General features: G+C 34.2%; 2 protein-coding genes and 1 long non-coding RNA gene across 3 annotated transcripts; 2 read left to right on the forward strand and 1 right to left on the reverse strand.

Annotated features, from left to right (window-relative positions):
• Positions 1-426: 426 nt before the first annotated feature.
• On the forward strand, positions 427-1215 carry LOC109152149. Its single transcript, XR_002049357.1, has 2 exons — positions 427-556; positions 764-1215. It is a non-coding gene; the product is annotated as an uncharacterized LOC109152149 (long non-coding RNA).
• A 1442-nt stretch (positions 1216-2657) lies between these two features.
• LOC109152148 (sulfhydryl oxidase 1-like) lies at positions 2658-4248 on the reverse strand. The gene is made up of 4 exons (XM_019299722.1): positions 4104-4248; positions 3884-3957; positions 3632-3791; positions 2658-2739 (listed from the first exon to the last, which is right to left on the reverse strand). The coding sequence occupies exons 1-4, from the start codon at positions 4197-4199 to the stop codon at positions 2686-2688; spliced, it is 384 nt and encodes a 127-aa protein (XP_019155267.1). The 5' UTR covers positions 4200-4248; the 3' UTR covers positions 2658-2685.
• Positions 4249-8641: 4393 nt separating this feature from the next.
• On the forward strand, positions 8642-9085 carry LOC109152139. Its single transcript, XM_019299713.1, has one exon. The coding sequence runs from the start codon at positions 8642-8644 to the stop codon at positions 9083-9085; it is 444 nt and encodes a 147-aa protein (XP_019155258.1).
• Positions 9086-15503: the final 6418 nt, after the last annotated feature.

Raw genomic sequence — 15503 nt, forward strand, 5'->3', positions numbered from 1 at the left:
TACATAATGGATCAAGCAACCATAGTCATGATGTTCATAATCAAGCCTTAATATATTGATGTTCTTTTTGTTCTAAATTTATTATCGAGGGTTATTTAAATTGAAAATTAAGCAGAACTATTTGTTTTTGTACGGAGGCATAGGCTTACCCAAAAAAAAAAAATAAAAAATAAAAAAATTGAAATGTGAATAAGTAAAAGTTTGTATAAATAAACCATGAACATTAATTTATCTTAAAATGATGCATGTTGGGCCAAAAACGCATATTTTGTCTGCAAATGTGCGTTTGGACTATACATAAAGCTTTCCTCTGCCAAGCCGGCCTGCTATCTGTTCTCACTTTCATAATGACAAAACATTTAAAAACTATTTGATCCATTCAAAACATCTTTGCAAATCCATTTGATCTTCCTATAAATACCCTCTTCACGGCCTAAATTTTCTCAAACAAACACTAAAACAAAGAAGAAACAAAGAAGAAGAATGGGTCTTACACAATTTAACAAAGTGACCTTTGTTGCTATCCTCTTTTGCTTCATCCTCATTGCATCATATGGTGGGTATTCGATCTCTAAATCTTTTTTCAATACATTATATTTTTTATACTTTTCAATCTGTCAAACACAAGACGTGGTTTACGTACCCCAACACACCATCGGCTACTGGTGGTGAATTTTCCTCATCACTCAAAATAATTAATAAAATGAATGTGAGGGTTGTGGTTAGTCATGATTGACATTGTTGCGGAATAATATTTATGCAGAAACTCATATGGTTGAAGCACAACACCATGGGGGTGGCGGTGGCGGTGGCGGTAGGGGAGGTGGTGGCGGTGGCCGTGGCGGATGTGTTTCACACAACTCTTGGAATGGAGGTTGCTCAGGGCACTGTGTCGGATGGTGCCGAAGCAAGGGTGGCTACAAGTGGTACTGTCAGTATCAGACATGTTACTGTTACCATAAGTGTTAAACGGAAATATTTGTATGATGCACTATTTTCATGCTGCACAAAAGTAATGCGTCACACAAATCTCAATCTATCATATATATAATATGAAATAAAAGTTGCTACAAATGACTCTAGTCATTTTGTCACGGCAACAAATGTTGTCCCAATAAATGGGGTGCATTTTAATTAATGTGTGTTGTATACTTGTATGTTGAATATATTACATGTGTGTGGAGTGTTTGAGTATTTAGTATTTGCAAAGTTGAATGTTGTTTTGGTACATAGGACATCATACTTTCTGCACTTTGTCATACTTAATTTAGAAAAAAAAGGATAAATATTATTACAAAATGTGAACAGTACAGGGGGGTTGATCAATCTTAACTCTAAATTGATGGACTAACTCAACAAATTTTGGACAAGTTTCGTGGAGTTAGATACAAATGTTAAAACATTTGTAAAACTAATTAAACAAAATACTACCCCACCCTTACAAATTTCCCTACATTATAAGTGTTGTCATTCGATGCTTTTGCAACTGGTAAAACCACTACAAGAAAAATGCACATAGACAATGGTTAATAACCGTTGTCGTAGGGGTATAATTTCTGTTGTTGAAGCCGGTGTTGTTGTAAGCCCCGCGCATAGACAACGGTTTTTTAACCGTTGTCTTTTCTAGAAACAACAACGGTTTTCTAACCGTTGTCGATTAAGTGTTGTTGAAGCTGGTGTTGTTGTAAGTCACGCACATAGACAACCGTTAATAATCATTGTCTTTTCTAGAAACGACAACGGTTGTTTAACTGTTGTATATTAAGTGTTGTTGAAACCGGTATATTAAGTGTTGTTGAAACCGGTGTTGTTAAAAGTCACGCACAGAGACAACGGTTAATAACCGTTGTCTTTTCTAGAAACGACAACGGTTTTTTAACTGTTGTCTATTAAGTGTTGTTGAAATCGGTGTTGTTAAAAGTCATGCACATAGATAACGGTTTTTAACCGTTGTCTTTTCTATAAACGACAACAGTTTTTTAACCGTTGTCTATTAAGTGTTGTTGAAATCGGCGTTGTTAAAAGTCACGAACATAGACAACAGTTTTTAAACGTTGTCTTTTCTAGAAAAGACAACGGTTTAAGAACTGTTGTCTATTGAGTGTTGTTGAAACCGGTGTTGTTAAAAGTCACGTACATAGACAACGGTTTTAAACCGTTGTCGTTTCTTTCAAAGACAACAATTTTTTACCCGTTGTCTATTCAATGTTGTTGAAACCGGTGTTGTTAAAAGTGATTCACATAGACAACGGTTTTTAACTGTTGTTTTTTCTTTAAAAGACAACAGTTATAAATTGTTGTCTATTGTGTGTTGTTGAAATCGATGTTGTTAAAAGTCAAGCCCATAAACTGTTGTCTTTTGTAGAAAAGACAACAGTTTCAAACTTTTGTCTATTGTAAAATAGACAACGGTTTTTAACCGTTGTCTCAACCCATTTTTAACCTGCTTAAATTTTAATCATATAAAAAAAATTCAATTTATCCATTCACCATGGCCAAGTGTAGTTACATAATTTTGCAGAAGCTAAGCAAGGTTCAAAATAACAAGTCAAAATACTTTCATTACCAATTGTAATCGAATCATCATCCAAGTCATAATACTACAAAAAACAATTCTACGAACCAAGTCTAAATGATTACAACGTCAAATCATACACACTCTATATAACTTGATAGAATATCGGCTCATTCTGAATGCACTATATCAATAACCGCTTTGTCATAATCAACTTTTTGGAACTACATGTAAAAAGTGAGTAAATAAATTAGTATAGATATAATAAATTTGCAATGAAATGCGAAATAAGTTAGGAGTAATTCGGAAAGCAAAAAAAGTAAGGTTATAGCGCAGAAGAAAGTCAAATATTTGCTAATTTGCTGAAAATAGATTCCCATATTAAAGAATTGAAGTTGAACTTCCATGAACAACAGAACAACAGCAAATTAACTGCTTTTTCAAACACATTATTATAAACATTAAACCTAAGAAAAATATAGCAGTTCTAAAGACAAGAAAGGATACTTGAACTTAGATTTACACTCCATTCAAAAAATCCCAAATGGTGTGTAGACTAAATGTTGCTCAAATTCACTTGACATATATGAGTACAAACAACTTAAAACACATAAATTTCTAAAATAGACTATTTGAATGTCATGTTAACTGAAACCTCTAGTGTCATTCGTACTTCCATGACAAAACATCTGAAAGAATATAAGTCACTCTTAGAGTACTAGCATCAAAAACTTCTCAGCAAATAGCAACCTCTAAACAAGAAAACTAAATGTGGTACATCTCATCCTTTTAAAGAAGCATGCATAGATAGTCACTTAGTCATTGAAGATTTGAAGGTAGTTCTTTCAGGCAACCGAAGAAATAAAAAACCTTCTCTTTTTTTGCTCACATCCTTGGGTGGGGAGGGATTGTTAAGAGGAGGTGATAAAGGAATAGGATAAGAAGTACCACCGAATCATCCAATAGAAGCCTACCAGTGAGCAACTGCTGTGGATATACATCTAGTGATGAGACCATTACTTATGCACAATAAAGCAAATTATAGCATGAACTTAGCTTCACTTTGCTTCATGGGACATCAACTACTCTTAAATAAAAATCAAAATTTACACCTACCCAATTTCCACGAGAAACCTCTTTCCCGCAAATCTGGTACTGTCCCAGCACACCCTTTTTGGTACATTTGACAGTTTCATCTTTGTTCTTGGACAATGCCTCAGATGAACATATATCATCATCAAAGTTAACAAGAATCTCTCCACTACCCTTCCGGCATCTATATCAAGAATCACATTTCCAAAGGTGAAAACAGTATAATATACAATATAGTAAAAGATAATAGGAAAATAGAAAATGCAGGGTGTTGACCTTCTAGAGGGGTGATGAGCCACCAAAAGTTGAAGGAATGCTATTACAGATGCTTTTTTCTCTGATTTAATCATCTGAATCAATAAGGAGACCAAAATTCACGACAACCAATAATGAATAAAGGAAAATAAAATAAAATAAAATAAAATAACACACACACACACACACACATCCTGTGAGAAAAGGGGGTATAAGAGATATGGAAATTCCATTGATTTACCTTGTGCCCTAAGATGATATCAAAGACAGTAGAAGTTGCCTCCTCAACATCATATATATAGCTCTGGCAATCTTTCACATAATATGGCACGCACATTAGAAACTAGACCAGAAGAATAACAAATTCAATGACATGGAACCTGCAAAATGGGAATAACTCACTAGATGATATAATCCTATATAATTTTGGTGAATAATTTTATATTTAAATATGAACGAAAATGGAACTATTAAATTCACTTTTGAATTGTATTCTTTCTTTGTTAAATTATAGCTAAAAGATAAGGTGTAACACTTTAATATATAATAGTTGGTGTGGCTTGGTGGATTTACTTTTATTTGTTATGTTAAAGGTCTTGGGTTCTATCCTTTGTGGTGGTATTCTTAACCTATTTTATATAATCATTGTCTTGGTTCTCAAAGACAGTAATATACTAGATTTTGTGCTTAAATATACATGTGTTGGTGTGGCTTGGTTGGTTTAGCTTTGTTTATTATGTTAGAGGTCATAGGTTCTATTCTTCCTGGGGGGTATTTTTCAACTATTTTCTAAAATTGTTGTTTTGATTTTCACAAACAACACAGAGGCAACCCAGTTATATACCAGATGTTGCACCTTTAAAGATAATAGTTTGTGTTGCTTAGTTGGTTAAACTACTTACTTGTTAAGTTTGAGGTATTAGGTTCAACTCTTTTTGTTAACATCTTTATTTTTATTTTATATACCTGCTAAATAATGATGTGCAAAGACAACGGTTTTTTTAAAACTGTTGTCTTTGTAGTGTTGTGTATTCAAATACGCTTAAAGACAACATACCAAAGACAACGGTTAAATAAAATCATTGTCTTAAACAAATAAAGAACGCGCAACGACACCGGTTATATAAAACCGTTGTCGTTTTAGTGTTGTGTATTCGAGTGCGCTTAACGACAACACACTAACGACAACGGTTAAATAAAACCGTTGTCTTTTTTTTTTTTTTAAAAAAAGAGCGCACAAAGACAACGGTTTTAAACAACCGTTGTCTTTCTAGTGTTGTGTATTTCAGTACGCTTAAAGACAACACACCAACGACAACAATTAAAAAAACCATTGTCTTATTTAAAAAAAAAAACGCACATAGACAACGGTTTTAAAAAACCGTTGTCGTTGTGGTGTTGTCTTTTCACAAAATGCACAAAGACAACACACTTATAACAACGGTTAAGTAAAAACCGTTGTCTTTGACAAAAGTGTTGCATCAAAGACAACGGTTTTGGACCAAACTGTTATCTTTTATACAAAAGACAACACTTTTCTTAAAAACTGTTGTCTATGTGCATTTTTCTTGTAGTGAACAACTATTACATTCATGGAGATCGGAGATGGTTAGAAATCCTAGGATATATAGATCTACTTAGGAATGTCAATTTTAGTTTAAATTTGATGAGTTGACACGATAAAATCGAAAAATATTAGCGTTAGAAGCGAAAAAAATTACCTTGACGATAGCTTGAGTCAATTTTAGTTTAAATTTGATGAGTTGACATGATAAAATCGAAAAATAAAAAAATATTAGAGTTAGAGGCGGAAAAAAATTACCTTGACGAGTTAGCCTGATAGCTCGAGTCAATTAAGGCTAAGGTTATTCTTTTTAAATAACATTGACTCTATTACAATGTTGTAAGAGCCAATATCACCTTCACTGAAGCTTGAACCCACAACCTCCTCTATGAGGGAGCACCTTAGTACCATTAGACCACAAGGAATGCTATTCTTTATTTCACAAGTAATGTAGAACAAAGTATCATGGAGTTTATATGTAAGTTTATCTTTAGTATTTTTTTTAAAAAATTTTAAATGAAATTTTAATAAGTATATTAAGAAATTTATTACTGGAGTTAATGTCATATGAGTCCTATGAGTATGGTAGTTTAAAACGTTGAGTCTTAAACTTTTAAGTTAAACACTCGTGATCCTTCAACTTTCAAGTTAACCATCCGTAGTATTTCAACTTTTAAATTTTAACTAGTTGTGGTCCTTCAACTTTCAAATATTAACCAATGGTGGTTATTCTGAAAGGACGACTTTGTCCTTAATTACTTTACACGACATAAAGGGCTAAAACTAACATAAGGATCACGATGGGTTAAAATTTGAAAGTTGAAGGATCACGAATGGTTATTAATTAACTTAAAAACTTAGCTAGGACTAAACGTGACAAAACCAATATACATGGAAGACCTCATATGACATTAACTCTTTATTATTGTACAAAATTAAATAAAATAATTTCATGAAAATAAATAATGTAAAATAAACAAATTGTTAAAATTATTGTATTATAGTGTAAATGTATTACTAATTTTTAGTTAGAATTTTGAAATAGAGGTTTAGATTGACTGAATTAATGTGTATAAGTTTATATTCATTAGTAGTGTAAATGTACGAGCTGAGTTTATTAAAATTGGATGTTCAGAATGTTAAAGCGCTAAAAGCTTTTGTTTAGTCCGCCCCATAAACCTGACATCTCGATGTTTTAGAATTAGGACAAAAAAATTTAAACCGGACAAAAAAAAAAAAATTTAAATAATCCCTAACCAATCAGGATGGCCCAAAATTGACATCGCTCGCTAGATCAGTAAACAAGTAAAAGTTAAATAGTGTTCAAAAAAAAAAAATTGAAATAATTCCATGTTCTACAACTTTAATTTAGTCTTTCACTTATGACTTACGTACAATTGCCCCTCCCCATCTGTAACCTATGTGTTGGAATTGAAATAGGCAGCCACCCATATTTACTCTACTCTATATGCCTATATATATGGAGAACAAAAACATGAAAAATGAAATAAAATATCGTTCATTTCTATCTACTATACTAATAAGAGCCCAAGAGAGTTAGGCCTATAATGGGTAGAAAAAATGACGGTCAAGTTTTTCAATCAAATGAATGGCTCAGATTGATCAGATTTTAATTTTTTTTTTAAAGATTTACTAATTTATCCTTAATGAATATGATTATCCGTTAACTTTTCCGTTAAATATTATCTTTCGATCCGTTAATTTCTGTTAGTTCACCGTTAACTTATTCATTGATTTCAATAAGAAAGGTCTTAAGTTCGAAGTTCGAACCCCATCCCAATCAAAGTTGGCATATTTAGTACTCTATTTTACTTTTATTAAATTAGATAATAATTTAGTAGTTACAACAAAAAATAACACATACGCATCTACAATGTTTTTATTAAAAAAAAATTATTCATTATCAATAAATTAAATAAGAGAAATAATTTCATTTTTTGAATGCTACTGGCCCTATTACATTGTAGTATCTGTTCATATACAATAACGCCTCCACTGAGGCTCAAACTCACAACCTTCCAAATGGAAGTCCAACCCGGATACCATTAGATCACATAGTCCTAGTAATTTCATTAGTTATATTGTCTTTATTTTTCTCCAATATAAAAATTCTTTACATTCAAATTCATCAATTGATTATATTCGCTACATTGTCCCTACAATGTCTTTATTAAAAAAAAAAATTATTTATTATCAATAAATTAATTAAGAGAAATAATTTTATTATATTATATTATCTTTATTTTTCTCCAATGTAAAAATTCTTTACATTCAAATTCATCAATTGATTATATTCACTACATTGTCTATTATCTTTTTTTTTTTGCACTAATTTTTTTAATTAAATATCTAAGTTATAATATAACATAATGTTATATATTTATTTACTAAGTATTTTATTAATACCATGAAAAAATTAAGAAAAAAATAATTAATAAAGCCAATCATATTAACTACTTGAGGAATTTGTTGACAAAGAGAGTATTCAAATCACACAATAAATTGAAGTGAGAACTATCTCGTAATGTCCTTGTTTGACATCAGTAGTTAGCGGTTAGCGTTAGCGGATTATATTAGCTGATTTGACCAGCGAATTATATCAACGGTTGGTAAAAAGATATTTGAAAAAATTAACTTTTTAGATTAACATGTAAAATGACCTAAGGGTATACATATATTTAATAATAATAATAATAATAATAATAATAATAATAATAATAATAATAATAATAATAATAATTGTTTTAAAAAATAAAATATATAATTAAGCCAATCATATTAACTACTTGGGGGATTTATTTACAAAAAGAGTATTCAAATTACACAACAAATTTTAATGAAAAACTACCTCGCAATGTCCTTGTTTGACAATCAACAATTAGCTCTTCAATATTAGTATATATTTAAAATTTTATGCCCTAATTCTTATTTGCTCTCCCTTATGTCCCGTATTTAGTTTCAACCATACCTATACAATTATTTTATTGACAATTATAATCAATCTTGACTATATTATATTGCATTTGTAAACTTAGAATTACCTATTTAAATACGCAAATTCAACATTCAATTATTTATGCATGAACAATTCTAATGTAATCCTGTCTTGATATATTTTAAAGTACTTATTAAAAAAAACATTGGGCATTATCCCAATCGCGCAATGCGCGTAAAAAACTAGTCTACCTGATAAAATGACCACCACCATCACGCACCACCATCACTATAATCATGACCAAGCTATTGATCTTGAGCCAAAGCTTACCTATCAGGTTTACTGCCGAGCAGACTACAAATACGCCCTAACCATCCGTGATAACAAGGTGATTCTCGCCCCATCCAATCCCTCCGACCCTCGTCAGCACCGGTACAAGGAACACAAGTTCGGAACCCAGGTTAAGGATGCAATAGGCTTACCCAGTTTTGCTCTAGTGAACAAAGCTACCGGAGAAGCCATCCAATACGGCATTGCCCGCGCTCAACCACCGGTACAGTTAGTGAAGTATGAGGAGGCTAATAATGATGATTCCATATTGTGGAGTGAAGCTTGTATCAAGGATGATGATGGCGGGTATAAAGCAATTAGGATAGTGAACAACATTGGCATGAACATGGATATGCATTTGGCGGTGGGGTAGTCCAAGATGGGACTACCTTTGTTCTCTGGGAATGGAATGGAGGAGACAATCAACGTTGGAAGATCCCTTCCCTATTGATCATTTAAAGATGCTATCTAGATGGTGTAAAACTATAACAATAGGTATTGAATGATTCAACCAATACTTTAATCAGAAGAGTTAAAGTACTAATTCCATGAGAGATTGATGAAGTTTTTAGCCCTTTCTTCTTCACAACTTCTTTCTTCAGGTTTGTAGAGTGTTTTTTCCTCTGGCCTTTCACGTTTAGCTTTCACAGTGATAGGATAGGAAAATGCTTATGCCTTTTTATATTGCCTTCTTTACCTAACTTACATTCCAATATTTATTATTGGAATTATGACAATAATGACCATAAACCAAATAAATTAAGTAGGCTTAATAAATAGCCCTGGGGAATAATAACCCATTGATCTGTTACATATTTTATACCCATTACCTATCACAATGAGATTCTAATTGTCCATACTACTTAATACATGCGCTACAATAACATTAGAATAAAATATTCTAACATTCTCCCACTTGGTCCATGTGTATCATTGATGGACTAGTATAACTTTAATTCGCGCAATATCCCAAAACATCAATGATCTTTTACTTAAATTAAAGTTAGCTAGATCATGGTGGTCGCACGTTATTTGAACAACATGTTCCCTTCCATGCATCATAGGTCAACTTTAATTTCGATACTGACAACTATAGGTGCAAATAGAGATATAACATTAATTGAATTCAACCAAGTCAATATGTATAGCATAAAATTGAAAGCAAAATTACAATGATAACAAGGCTCTATCCAAAATTCCCATACTCTCCACATGACAGGAGAAGACCTTCGGTGCTAAACCTTTGGTCAAAGGATCAGCAACCATAAGTAGTTCAGTTTTGATATGCCAAATTGACACTCTTTAACTGACAAGTATTTTAATTCCATATGCTTAGCACCTTTATGCCCCGTTTGGTTCACGAAATAGGCCGGGAATGGCATAGCATTCCCAGTAATAGGCCTATTCCTTTGTTTGGTAACCATTTCTATTACCAGGAATATTATTCCTGGTAATAGCCTATTACCTCAAATAAGGTAATAGCTATTACTAGGCCCCCCTGGTATTAGCCTATCACTGAACGCTCAGGAATAGATTTTAGAATCTATTTTCTTTTTTACCCCTTTCTTTAACCTAATTTTTTTATCCTATATATAAATTTATCCTATTTCACCACTGTCGTCGCCACCACTACCATCATCGTCGCCGCCGCCACCACCACCACCACCACCATCGCCGCCGCCCTCACCACCACCGCCGCCCCACCACTACCACCGCCACCACCACCACTACCATCCCAGCACCACCACCGCCACCACCACCATCACCACCACCGCCACCACCACCGCCGTCGCCGCCACCACCACCATCGCCGTCGCCGCCACCACCACCATCGCCGTCGCCTCCACCACCACCATCGCCGTCGCCGCCACCACCACCATCGCCACCAGAACCACCACCTAGCAGCACCACCGCCACCACCACCACCACCGCCGCCACAACCATCGCCGCCCCCACCACCACCACTGCCACAACCGTCACCGTAACCACTACCACCGTCGCCCCCACCACTGCCACCGCCACCACCACTACCACCACCACCACCGCCACCACCACCATCACCACCACCCCCACCACCATCGCCACCACCACCACCACCGCCGCCGCCACCATCGCCACCACCATCGCCACCACTACCACCATCACCACCACCATCACCGCCACCACCGCCACCGCCATCGCCACCATCACATATTTTTATAAGGGTATTTATGTCTTTTAAAACATATTTCATTTCTATTCCTTAAATCAACCAAACACTGTAATATAATTCCTAAAGTCTATTCCTTCCACAAACCAAACAATAGAATACAATTCCTATTCTATTCCTTGCTTATTCCATTCCTTATGGAATAGCATTCCTATTACCTCAAAATTCATTCCGTGAACCAAACATGCTGTTATGGTACTTGTCATTCTTAGAGAAGAACACCGCTGCGGAGTTGTCACAATAAATTCTCAAAGGTCCAGAAATATTGCCGATTACTCTAAGCCCCGAGATCAAATTCCGCAGCCACCGTCCATGATTTGTGGCTTCAAAGCATGCCACAAATTCTTCCTCCATAGTGGAAGTAGCGATGAATGACTGCTTCGCACTTTTCCAGGAAACTGCTCCTCCAGCTAATAGGAACAAATAACCAAATGTAGATTTTCTCGTATCTACACACCCATCATAGTTTGAATCAGAATAGCCAATCACTTCAAGTGGATCTGGCTTCCTATATGTAAGCATGTAATCTTTTGTGCCTTGTAGATACCTTAAAACCTTCTTCACAGCCTTCCAGTATTCTATGCCGAGATTACTTTGATATCGACCCAACATACCAACTGCAAAGCTGATGTCTGGCCGAGTACAAGTCTGTAAATATCCCAAACATCCAACCACTGTTGCATAAGGTATACCTTCCATTTTATTTTGCTCAAGTTCATTTCTAGGACATTGAGCTAAACTTAATTTGTCTCCTTTCTGCATTGGAAGAACTCCCGGAGAGCATTTATCCATCTTAAATCTTTCCAAGATCTTGTTAATGTATCCTTTCTGACACAATCCTAATAATCATTGTGTTTTATCTCAGAATATTTCTATTCCAATCACATAGGATCCCTCACCCATATCCTTCATTTCAAAGGTCTTGGAAAGAAACACTTTAACATCACGCAACATGGACTTATCATTTGCAGCAAGTAAAATGTCATAAACATATAAGACCCCAAAATAGAAAACTTGCTCCCACTGACTTTCATGTAGATACATCGATCAACAATATTTTCCACAAAACCATAAGATGTAATAATACTGTCAAATTTAATGTACCACTGTCGGGAAGCTTGCTTAAGTCCATATATTGACTTTTCTAATTTACACACCAATTGTTCATTTCCTGTGGTCAAAAACCCTTCGGGTTGGTCTATATATACTTCTTCCTCTAAATCACCATTTAGAAAGGAAGTTTTAACATCCATTTGGTGAATCTCTAAATTGTAATAAGCCACCAATGCCAAGACAATCCTTAACGAGTCCTTCTTAGAAATTGGGGAAAAGGTCTTGTTATAGTCGATGCCACTTTTCTGAGTATAACCCTTGGAAACAAGTCTAGCTTTATACCTTTCGATATTGCCGTTAAAGTCGCATTTGGTCTTAAAGACCCATTTGCACCCGACTCTTCTTGAATTTTGAGGTAATTCTACAAGGTTCCAAACTTTGTTGACCTTCATAGATTTCAACTCATCTTTCATGGCATCTAACCATTTTTCAGAACTGTCACTTTCAATGGCTTGTTTGAAAGAAACTGGATCCTTATCAATACTCAAATCATTTTCTTGTTCAGCAAAATATATCACGTAGTCATTAGAATGGCAGACCTCTTTTCCCTTGTAGAACGCCTTAATGTCATTTCTTCTCGTGGTTCATTGATTTCTTGCTGAATTGTGATTGATTCATTTTTATTGGTCATAATATCCTCAAGTGGGTTTAGGACATTCCCATGTTGTTCCGGTGCAATAGAGGATGGCAACGTGATAACCGGAACTACATCTTGAAAAGAATTTTCATGTATAGAGGTTTCAACATGAATTTCTTGAATGTCCACCTTACGTGGTTCTGTGCTCCCACTATTTTGACCATTTTCAATGAATCGAGCATTCCCAGTCTCTACAATGCTCATACTATAGTTAGGACAATAAAACCTGTACCCTTTAGACCTTTCTGGATAGCCAATGAAAAAACCACTGACTGTCCTTGGGTCAAGTTTATTCTCACGTAGATTGTACAACCTTACTTCCACTTGGCAACCCCATACATGAAGATTCATTAAACTCGGTTTCCTTCCTGTCCATAGTTCATAAGGTGTCTTATGGACTACTTTACTTGGAACCCGATTTAATAAATATGCAGCGGTCCTTAATGCATACATCCACAATGAAGAATGTAAGGTACAATTACTTATCATACTCCTAACCATATTCATAAGGATACGATTCTGCCTTTCAGCTACACCGTTTTGCTGCGGTGTTCCGGGCATTGTATACTGTGCACAAATATCCCTACTTTCGAGGAATTTAGCAAAAAGACCTGAATATTGTCCTTTTTCGTCACACCTACCATAATACTCACCCCCTTGGTCTGACCTCACAATTTTGACTTTTCTGTCTAACTGCTTTTCAACCTCATTAATGAACACCTCTAAAGTGTTCGCAGACTGAGATTTATCATGCAGTAGATATATGTAGCCATATTGTGAGTAGTCATCTATAAAGGTGATGAAGTACCTTTCACTGCCCCAAGAAGAAACATCGAAAGGTCCACAAATGTCGGTGTAAATTATTTCAAGCAGCTCACTACTCCTTGTGGCAGGTTTCTTGGTTATGTGTTTGGTTTGTTTTCCCTTAATACAATCCACACACACGTCCCAATCACTAAAATCCAAGGCAGGGAGGATTTCATTTTTCTCCAACCTTACTAACCTTTCCTTGGATATGTGTCCCATACGTTTATGCCACAAGTAAGCAGAGTTTTCCTTTAATGCACTATGTTTAACTCCTATACTACTCTCAACTTGAAATAAGGATTCAGCAAAATTTACATCAAGATTAAAGCGATAAAGAGAATCAATTAAAGTACCAAAATCATAATATTTATTGTCCTTACATAAATGAAAACTACGATTCTCAAATTTGATGAAAAATCCCAACATATCCAACCTACTTACTGAAATAAGATTTCTAGCACAGTCAGGGACATAGAGACAATTTGCTAGATCCAAATGATATCCAATATCTATGATCAATCTATACGTACCTATTCCCTCTAGCCGTGCCTTCATCCTATTTCCCATAAACAAGAATTCATCAATTCTTCTTGTGGGTTGGATCGAACTGAATCCCTGCAATATATGAGAGACATGAGTAGTAGCACCAGAATCTAACCACCAGGTATTGTTTGGTACTTCTATAAGGTTCGATTAAAAAAACATAGAGATAGAATCATTACCCTTCTTTTCAAACCAAGCATTTCTTTCCGGACAATCTTTCTTCAAATGTCCTATTTTAATTTGTTGCAAAAGAAGTACTTGATTCTTTTCTGGGCTTGACCCGACTTAGTGTTATGTTGGGTCTTGCCCCTTTTACCTGGTTTTCTTTTATTGGTGCTTGAATCTCCTTGAGATGTGAAGTGGATGGAGTGATGTCTTAACTTCTTTAATCTCGTTTCTTCTTGAACCAGCAAATGTTTGGTTTCTTTAAAACTCCATTGTTCTCTAAGAGTATTGTAGTTCACATGGAACTGTCCAAACTTTGCTGGTGGAAGTGAGTTAATGACTAGATGAACTAGCCATGATTCAGACAACTCCATCCCCATCCCCTTTAATTTTGCTGCAATATTGGCCATTTGGTCGCAGTGATCATGGATTGGCATAGACCAATCAAACTTCTTAGAAGTTATTTCCGTCATCAGGTTCCCTGCAATTGACTTATCTGCAATTCATATTTACACTTTAATGCTTTTATGCTAAGCGTTTAAACAATTCAGACTTACATAACTTTAATAGATGCCAACAATACATAAAACAATAATAATAATAATCAAGTACTAGTCAAATAAGCAAGCCATCTTTGGATAAACACAGCTATTTGACAAAGCACTAAAATCATATTATTTAAATATTATAAATTATTTGCAGTGATTCACCTTTGGGCAATCTCATAGCAATATAATTTATAATTATTGTAGTTGTCATCTAAGGCATCTCAATGATTTGGCCAAATAAATTCTATTTTTTTTTATCAATATCTATCATCATTTAGCTAGATCACTTTGGTGACTAACAAGCTAAAAAAAAATAGACATCCTTAATGAGTGAAATAGAATTTTATTGTCATATAACACATTCATTTAGTCCAAATATTATATAACATGGTCACTTTGGTGACTCTCAGAATCCTTAATAGACTAAAAACAATTTGAGTAGATAAAATTTTAATTTATTTTAATCTAATTGTCACTTTGGTGACAAATAGGCTCCTCACAACAATAGATAATAATAATAATAATAATAATAATAATAATAATAATAATAATAATAACAATGATAATTTGAGAACCATACAAATCCACGAATCACCAAACCATAATAATTCATGAATCCAACAAATTAAATTTTTTCTTCTCATAGTTAAAAACAACATTTATATTATCATTATTATTATTATTATTATTATTATTATTATTATTATTATTATTATTATTATTATTATTATTATTATTATTATTATTATTATATAATTTTTTTAATGGG

The sequence above is a fragment of the Ipomoea nil genome, unplaced genomic scaffold (assembly GCF_001879475.1).
Source record: "Ipomoea nil cultivar Tokyo-kokei standard unplaced genomic scaffold, Asagao_1.1 scaffold2387, whole genome shotgun sequence".
Classification (NCBI taxonomy): domain Eukaryota; kingdom Viridiplantae; phylum Streptophyta; class Magnoliopsida; order Solanales; family Convolvulaceae; genus Ipomoea; species Ipomoea nil.

Bases quoted from the DNA above. Each gene is read 5' to 3' on its own strand.
- LOC109152148 (XM_019299722.1), bottom strand. From the start codon at position 4,199: ATGTGCGTGCCATATTATGTGAAAGATTGCCAGAGCTATATATATGAT. The intron at 3,958-4,103 runs GTAAATCAATGG...TTATTGATTCAG, and splicing joins ATATCATCTTAGGGCACAAG to ATGATTAAATCAGAGAAAAA. The intron at 3,792-3,883 runs GTCAACACCCTG...TTCTTGATATAG, and splicing joins GCTCATCACCCCTCTAGAAG to ATGCCGGAAGGGTAGTGGAG.
- LOC109152139 (XM_019299713.1), top strand. From the start codon at position 8,642: ATGACCACCACCATCACGCACCACCATCACTATAATCATGACCAAGCT.